Source organism: Chiloscyllium punctatum, chromosome 47 (genome assembly GCF_047496795.1).
Source record: "Chiloscyllium punctatum isolate Juve2018m chromosome 47, sChiPun1.3, whole genome shotgun sequence".
NCBI classification, from domain to species: Eukaryota; Metazoa; Chordata; class Chondrichthyes; order Orectolobiformes; family Hemiscylliidae; genus Chiloscyllium; species Chiloscyllium punctatum.
In genome coordinates, this window is record NC_092785.1 from 43,926,238 (window position 1) to 43,935,806 (window position 9,569).

At 59.4% G+C, this 9,569-nt stretch overlaps 1 protein-coding gene across 4 annotated transcripts in view; it reads right to left on the bottom strand.

Annotated features, from left to right (window-relative positions):
• The window catches only part of LOC140468472 (programmed cell death 1 ligand 1-like), a 79,367-nt gene extending 71,131 nt beyond the window's left edge, over positions 1–8,236 (bottom strand). For 3 of the 4 annotated variants that reach the window (XM_072564561.1, XM_072564558.1, XM_072564560.1), the window contains exons 1-2: positions 8,119–8,236; positions 241–303 (exon numbers count right to left, since the gene is read on the bottom strand). In XM_072564561.1, the coding sequence (XP_072420662.1) occupies positions 241–303 (63 nt within the window). In that variant the 5' untranslated portion in view covers positions 8,119–8,236. Of the gene's footprint in view, positions 1–240; positions 304–5,388; positions 5,635–8,118 lie in introns of those variants that run through there. The other variant, XM_072564559.1, reaches the window with a different exon arrangement.
• Positions 8,237–9,569: the final 1,333 nt, after the last annotated feature.

Consider the following 9,569-nt stretch of genomic DNA (forward strand, 5'->3'; position numbering starts at 1 on the left):
GAGTGAGTGAGAGAGAGAGAGAGAGCGAGGGAGAGAGAGGGGGAGAGAGAGGGAGGGAGGGGAAGAGAGAGCGAGGGAGGGAGAAAGAGAGAGAGGGAGGGAGGGGGAGAGGGAGAGAGAGAGAGAGCGAGTGCAGGAGAGAGAGGGAGACCGCGGGAGAAGGAGACAGAGAGAGAGAGAGAGAGGGCAGAGGGAGGGGACACAGTGAAACCGAGAACGCCCCTGACCCCCCCTTCCCACCTTATCAATCTTCGTACTGATCCTCATCAGGTCCGTAAAGCGCTTTAAAGTTTCGGAGAGCATCTGGAGGGAGGGAGGGAGGGAGGGAGGGAGGGAGGGAGGGAGAGACAAGGAGAGCGGGAGATTTTCAGATTCCACCAGCTTCCGAAAACCCTTCCGATGTCCCTCAAACAGCCCGGCCCATGAGTGATCGCGATGATGGCGGCTCTGATCCAGGCTGGATCTCCGGACTCTTCCCCCATCGCCTCTGTCCCCCCCCCTCCCCCCCCCTCCAGCTTTCCCTCCATCCAGACCCTCAACCCCGCCTCCACCCTCGAGTATCTTGTAAGGGGCAGTGTCCAGCCCGGATTCCCCAGCTCCCGACCCAGCTCCTCTGAGGGAAAGGTCCACGGCGGCCGGGACTGTCCCAGCTCGGAAAGGATCGGCCATTTCTGCCCTCCCCCCTCCCCCCCCCCCCCCCTCCATTGGTCCGGGGAGTTGGGGCTGGGTCCAGCCGAGGCTGGTCGGATAGAATCCCGGGAAAACCAGGCCTTGGCAGACGGGGAGAGGGAGCGGGAAGGGGGGGGGTTGGGTGGGGGGGGGGGTTGGGTGGGGGTGAGGGAAAGGGTTTGAGTGGGGGCGTGGGTGGGGGGGTTGGGGGTTTGGGTGGGGGATTGGGTGAGAATGGGGGGTGAGTGTGGGGGTTGGGGTTGGGGGTTTGGCTGAGGGAGGGGGTTGGGGTTGGGGTTGAGGGTTTGGCTGAGGGTGGGGGTTGGGGTTGAGGTTGGGGTTGGGGGGTTTTGGTGAGGGTAGGGGTTGTGGGGTTTGGGTGGGGGGTGGGGGTGGGGGTTGGGGAGTTTCGGTGGGGATGGAGGTGGGTGTGGGGGGTTGGGGTTGGGGGTTTTTGGTGGGGGTGGGGGGTTGGGGGTTTGGGTGGGGTGAGGGAGGGAGTTTGGGTGGGGGTGAGGGTGGGGGTTTGGGTGGGGTGGGGGGTTGAGTGGGGGAGGGGAGGGGAGGGGAGGGGTGCAGGCCACTTAGGATGGAAGCGGGGAGAAAGGTCTTCATCCAGAAAAGGGGGTGAGGGGTCCCACAGTCCCCCTCTCTCCCCCTCCCCCTCCCCCACACACACACCCCACACACCCCCACCACACACACCACACACACACCCAACGCACTCACACACACACACACCCCCACCACACACACCACACACACACCCAACGCACTCACACACACACACACCCCACACACACCCCACACACACCCCACGCACACTCACACACACACACCCCACACACACCCCACGCACTCACACACACACACACTCCACGCACTCACACACACACACGCCCCACACACACCCCACGCACTCACACACACACACACCCCACACACACCCCACACACACCCCACGCACTCACACACACACACACCCCACACACACCCCACACACACCCCACGCACACTCACACACACACACCCCACACACACCCCACGCACTCACACACACACACACCCCACACACACCCCACACACACCCCACGCACTCACACACACACACACCCCACACACACCCCACGCACACTCACACACACACACCCCACACACACCCCACGCACTCACACACACACACACCCCACGCACTCACACACACACACACCCAACGCACTCACACACACACACACCCCACACACACCCCACACACACCCCACGCACACTCACACACACATACCCCACACACACCCCACGCACACTCACACACACACACCCCACACACCCCCACCACACACACCACACACACACCCAACGCACTCACACACACACACACCCCACACACACCCCACACACACCCCACGCACACTCACACACACATACCCCACACACACCCCACGCACACTCACACACACACACCCCACACACCCCCACCACACACACCACACACACACCCAACGCACTCACACACACACACCCCACACACACTCCACGCACTCACACACACACACGCCCCACACACACCCCACGCACTCACACACACACATACCCCACACACACCCCACGCACACTCACACACACACACCCCACACACCCCCACCACTCACACACACACACACCCAACGCACTCACACACACACACACCCCACACACACCCCACACACACCCCACGCACTCACACACACACATACCCCACACACACCCCACGCACACTCACACACACACACCCCACACACACCCCACGCACTCACACACACACACACCCCACGCACTCACACACACACACCCCACACACACTCCACGCACTCACACACACACACGCCCCACACACACCCCACGCACTCACACACACACACACCCCACACACACCCCACGCACTCACACACACACACACCCCACACACACCCCATGCACTCACACACACACACACCCCACGCACTCACACACACACACACCCCACGCACTCACACACACACACACCCCACGCACTCACACACACACACCCCACACACACCCCACGCACTCACACACACCCCACACACACCCCACGCACTCACACACACCCCCCACACACCCCACGCACTCACACACACACACACCCCACACACACCCCACGCACTCACACACACACACACCCCACACACACCCCACGCACTCACACACACACACCCCACACACACCCCACGCACTCACACACACCCCACACACACCCCACGCACTCACACACACCCCACACACACCCCACGCACTCACACACACACACACCCCATGCACTCACACACACACACACCCCACACACACCCCACGCACTCACACACACACACACCCCACACACACCCCACGCACTCACACACACACACACCCCACGCACTCACACACACACACACCCCACACACACCCCACGCACTCACACACACACACACCCCACACACACCCCACGCACTCACACACACACACACCCCACACACACCCCACGCACTCACACACACACACCCCACGCACTCACACACACACACACCCCACGCACTCACACACACACACACCCCACGCACTCACACACACACCCCACACACACCCCACGCACTCACACACACCCCACACACACCCCACGCACTCACACACACACACACCACACACACCCCACGCACTCACACACACACACCCCACGCACTCACACACACACACACCCCACGCACTCACACACACACACCCCACGCACTCACACACACACACACCCCACACACACCCCACGCACTCACACACACCCCACACACACCCCACGCACTCACACACACACACCCCACACACACCCCACGCACTCACACACACACACCCCACGCACTCACACACACACACACCCCACGCACTCACACACACACACCCCACGCACTCACACACACACACCCCACGCACTCACACACACACACCCCACGCACTCACACACACACACACCCCACGCACTCACACACACACACCCCACACACACCCCACGCACTCACACACACCCCACACACACCCCACGCACTCACACACACACACACACCACACACCCCACGCACTCACACACACACACACCCCACGCACTCACACACACACACCCCACGCACTCACACATACACACACCCCACGCACTCACACACACACACACCCCACGCACTCACACACACACCCCACACACACCCCACGCACTCACACACACACACCTCACACACACACCTCACACACACTCTCCCCCACACACTCCCCCCCACACACCCCACGCACTCACGCACGCATACACCACACACACACCCCAAACACACTCCCCCCCACACACACTCCCCCCCCCCCACACACACACACACACAAAAATACACCTTCACAAATACAGACACACACATACACAGATGCACACATTCACACACACAAAAATACACACAAATGGACACACTCAGAGTTACACCCATACAGATACACACTTACACACATCTGTGCGCTCACACACACACACAGACAGACACACACAGACACACAGACACACACACACACAGACACACACACACACAGACACACACACACACACAGACACACACACACAGACACACAGACACACAGACACACAGACACACACACACACACACACACAGACACACACACACAGACACACACACATAGACATACACACAGACACACACACACACTCACCCTCACTCACTCACACGCAGACAGACTCTGACAAGCCCCCAGTCACATGTTCTCAGGTAACCACAAACACGTCCAGTCAGACAGCCCGCAAACAGACCCTTCGGCCCGACCACCCCGTGCTGACCACGGGTCCCGAACGAACCCAGTCCCACCGGCCTCCCCCCCCAGCCCGTACCCCTTTCCTGTCCATGTCCTTATCCAAACGTCTCTCCAACATTGTCACTGACCCCACATCGTCAGGAAGCTCCTCCCACACACGATCCCCGCACTGTGTAAACACATCGCCCCCCCCCCCCCCCCCCGACCCCCAACCCCCCTGACTGTTTCAAACCTCTCTCCTCCCCCATTAAATATCCCCCCCCCCCTTGGCCTTGCGACCTCCCCAGTCGAGGGTAAAAGACCCTTGTTATTCTCCTTGTCAATCCTCCTCATGGTTTTATAAAACTCTGTAGCGTCATCCCCTCATCCTCCAGTGAGGAATCCCAGCCTCTCGCCGGATCACAAACCCCTCCATTCCCGGGAATGCCCCAATAAATCCCTTCTGAAACCCCCCCCCCCCCCAGTCTGGTTTAAGAATCTCCTTCCTGCAACAGGGCGCCCGGAACTGGACAGGACACAGTGCTCCAGACGAGACCTCACCAAGGTCCTGTACAACCCCAACAAGACGTTCCCAAACCCCTACACTCAAAGGGCTGAGCAATGAAGGCTAACGTGTTAAACACCTTCCTAACCTCCCCCCCACCATCTACACGTGACACAGACTCCAAACAATGATGTCCCTGCCCCCCCCTTGGTCCCTCTGCCCTACAACGCTACCCAGGCCCCTACCATTAACTGTAAACGTCCTGTCTGTGTTGGTTTTACCAAAATGCGACACCTCGCCTTTATCCCAATTAAACTCCATCTCCCCCCTTGACCCAGTCAATCGAGGTACCTCTGTAACCTTCGAGACCCTGGGCCACTCGGTCTGGAGTCACCCACCAAGTTACTCACTCGGCCGTTCTGTTCTCATCCAAACCCTTGACACAAAACGACAGCCAACGGTGGGCCCAGGAACGCGCCCCGGCCGAAGGTGGTTGTTCCCAGACGGCCAGTCCGAGAAAAAACAACAACCAGAATCAGAGGAGGGTCAACATCTCAGAGAGTCAGGGAGGAGCAATAGGAGGGTAAAGAGACAGAGGGGGGTTACAGAGATAGGGAGGTAGGGGCTTGAGGGGGTTACAGAGATAGGGAGGTAGGGGCTTGAGGGGGTTACAGAGATAGGGAGGTAGGGGCTTGAGGGGGTTACAGAGATAGGGAGGGGGTGTAAGGGCTGGAAAGGAGTTACAGAGATAGGGAGGGGGTGTAGGGCTTGGAGGGGGGTTACAGAGATAGGGAGGGGGTGTAGGGGCTGGAGGGGGGTTACAGAGATAGGGAGGGGGTGTAGGGGCTGGAGGGGGTTACAGAGATAGGGAGGGGGTGTAGGGGCTGGAGGGGGGTTACAGAGATAGGGAGGGGGTGTAGGGGCTGGAGGGGGTTACAGAGATAGGGAGGGGGTGTAGGGGCTGGAGGGGGTTACAGAGATAGGGAGGGGGTGTAAGGGCTGGAGGGGGGTTACAGAGATAGGGAGGGGGGTGTAGGGGCTGGAGGGGGTTACAGAGATAGGGAGGGGGTGTACGGGCAGGAGGGGGTTACAGAGATAGGGAGGGGGTTTTGTGGCTGGAGGGGGGTTACAGAGATAGGGAGGGGGTGTAGGTGCTGGAGGGAGTTACAGAGATAGGGAGGGGGTGTAGGGGCTGGAGGGGGTTACAGAGATAGGGAGGGGGTGTAGGGGCTGGAGGGGGTTACAGAGATAGGGAGGGGGTGTAGGGGCTGGAGGGGGGTTACAGAGATAGGGAGGGGGTGTTGGGGCTGGAGGGGGTTACAGAGATAGGGAGGGGGTGTAGGGGCTGGAGGGGGTTACAGAGATAGGGAGGGGGTGTAGGGGCTGGAGGGGGGTTACAGAGATAGGGAGGGGGTGTAGGGGCTGGAGGGGGTTACAGAGATAGGGAGGGGGTGTAGGGGCTGGAGGGGGTTACAGAGATAGGGAGGGGGTGTAAGGGCTGGAGGGGGGTTACAGAGATAGGGAGGGGGGTGTAGGGGCTGGAGGGGGTTACAGAGATAGGGAGGGGGTGTAGGGGCTGGAGGGGGTTACAGAGATAGGGAGGGGGTTGTAGGGGCTGGAGTGGGTTACAGAGATAGGGAGGGGGTTTTGTGGCTGGAGGGGGGTTACAGAGATAGGGAGGGGGTGTAGGTGCTGGAGGGAGTTACAGAGATAGGGAGGGGGTGTTGGGGCTGGAGGGGGTTACAGAGATAGGGAGGGGGTGTTGGGGCTGGAGGGGGTTACAGAGATAGGGAGGGGGTGTAGGGGCTGGAGGGGGTTACAGAGATAGGGAGGGGGTGTTGGGGCTGGAGGGGGTTACAGAGATAGGGAGGGGGTTGTAGGGGCTGGAGTGGGTTACAGAGATAGGGAGGGGGTGTAGGGGCTGGAGGGGGTTACAGAGATAGGGAGGGGGTTTTGTGGCTGGAGGGGGTTACAGAGATAGGGAGGGGGTTTTGTGGCTGGAGGGGGTTACAGAGATAGGGAGGGGGTGTAGGGGCTGGAGGGGGTTACAGAGATAGGGAGGGGGCGTAGGGGCTGGAGGGGGTTACAGAGATAGGGAGGGGGTGTAGGGGCTGGAGGGGGTTACAGAGATAGGGAGGGGGTGTAGGGGCTGGAGGGGGTTACAGAGATAGGGAGGGGCTGTAGGGGCTGGAGGGGGTTACAGAGATAGGGAGGGGGTGTAGGGGCTGGAAGGGGTTACAGAGATAGGGAGGGGGTGTAGGGGCTGGAGGGGGGTTACAGAGATAGGGAGGGGGTGTAGGGGCTGGAGGGGGGTTACAGAGATAGGGAGGGGGTGTAGTGGCCAGAGGGGGGGTTACAGAGATAGGGAGGGGGTGTAGGGGCTGGAGGGGGGTTACAGAGATAGGGAGGGGGTGTAAGGGCTGGAGGGGGTTACAGAGATAGGGAGGGGGTGTAGGGGCTGGAGGGGGTTACAGAGATAGGGAGGGGGTGTAGGGGCTGGAGGGGGGTTACAGAGAATGGGAGGGGGTGTAGTGGCCAGAGGGGGGGTTACAGAGATAGGGAGGGGGTGTAGGGGCTGGAAGGGGTTACAGAGATAGGGAGGGGGTGTAGGGGCTGGAGGGGGGTTACAGAGATAGGGAGGGGGTGTAGGGGCTGGAGGGGGGGTTACAGAGATAGGGAGGGGGTGTAGGGGCTGGAGGGGGTTACAGAGATAGGGAGGGGGTGTAGGGGCTGGAGGGGGTTACAGAGATAGGGAGGGGGTGTAGGGGCTGGAGGGGGGGTTACAGAGATAGGGAGGGGGTGTAGGGGCTGGAGGGGGGGTTACAGAGATAGGGAGGGGGTGTAGTGGCCAGAGGGGGGGTTACAGAGATAGGGAGGGAGTGTAGTGGCCGGAGGGAGGGGTTACAGAGACAATCTGAGTGTTGACTCGCTGTGTCGCCGACATCCTTCGGGCTGAGCTCTCCTCACGGTCAGACCGTCCGTCCCCACTCTCCTCCCTCCCTCCCTGACACTGGATGCCTGAGCGTACGGTCAGTTAGCAGTGAATGAAGCCTGTGGCCCTGTCCTGGAAACGTGTGTGTGTGTGTGTGTGTGTGTGTGTGTGTGTGTGTGCGCAGGCCTGGTTCGATGGCCTCTCCTACCTTCAACTTTGCACAGCGAGCGCTCTCAGGGGGAGAAAGCGTCCACCCAGAACAGTAACTCCGGTGTTTCCTCCGTCCCTCTCTCTCTGTCGCTCTCCCTTCATATACGCTCAGCCCTCGTGAGTCATTCAACCTGATGAGCACATCCTGAGGGGATGTCGAGAGGCGGGGCAGTGGTGTACTGTCATGTTTGCTGATTTAAAATCACACCAGAATTTTTTTTTCTGCCTGTTATTCCTTCACAGCATTATTGCGTCTGACTGCGTGGAAAGCCCCTTACTTCATCCAATCCTGACAGTGGAGAAAGAGGCCCCCTTTGGTACAATGAGTGTACGCCGACCCTCGGATGTATAAACCGCCCAGGCCCAATCCCCTGACCCCATTACTGTACGTTTCTGTGTTTCTGTGTGTGTGTGTGTGTGTGTGTGAGTGTGAGTGAGTGTGTGTGTGTGTGTGTTTGTGTGTGTCTGAGGGGCCCATGGTAACCAACCAAGAGGCCAGAGGGATAATGGGGCCTAACGTTCAGGCCTGGTCAGTCTGGGATCTCATCCAGGTGGAGGGGCAGATCCCAAGTAATTGGAGAGAGGGGTTGAAGGCCCTGCCCAGTCCCACAATATAGCAACTGACCAACACATCCCTGAGCACTATGGGGTAATTTATCATGGCCAATCCACCCTAACCTGCACATCCCTGAGCACTATGGGACAATTTAGCATGGCCAATCCACCCTAACCTACACATCCCTGAACACTATGGGGTAATTTAGCATGGCCAATCTACCCTAACCTACACATCCCTGAACACATTGGGGTAATTTAGCATTGAGGAAAAAACAATGACTGCAGATGCTGAAAACCAGATTCTGGATTAGTGGTGCTGGAAGAGCACAGCAGTTCAGGCAGCATCCAACGAGCAACGAAATCGTTTCGGGCAAAAGCCCTTCATCAGGAATAAAGGCAGTGAGCCTGAAGCGTGGAGAGATAAGCTAGAGGAGGGTGGGGGAGGGGAGAAAGTAGCATAGAGTACAATGGGTGAGTGGGGGAGGGGATGAAGGTGATAGGTCAGGGAGGGGAGGGTGGAGTGGATAGGTGGAAAAGGAGATAGGCAGGTAGGACAAGTCCGGACAAGTCAAGGAGACAGTTACTGAGCTGGAAGTTTGAGACTAGGGTGAGGTGGGGGAATGGGAAATGAGGAAGCTGTTGAAGTCCATATTGTTGCCCTGGGGTTGAAGTGTTCTGAGGCGGAAGATGAGGCGTTCTTCCTCCAGGCGTCTGGTGGTGAGGGAGCGGCGGTGAAGGAGGCCCAGGACCTCCATGTCCTCGGCAGAGTGGGAGGGGGAGTTGAAATGTTGGGCCACGGGGCACTTTGGTTGATTGGTGCGGGTGTCCCGGAGATGTTCCCTAAAGCACTCTGCTAGGAGGCGCCCAGACTCCCCAATGTAGAGGAGACCA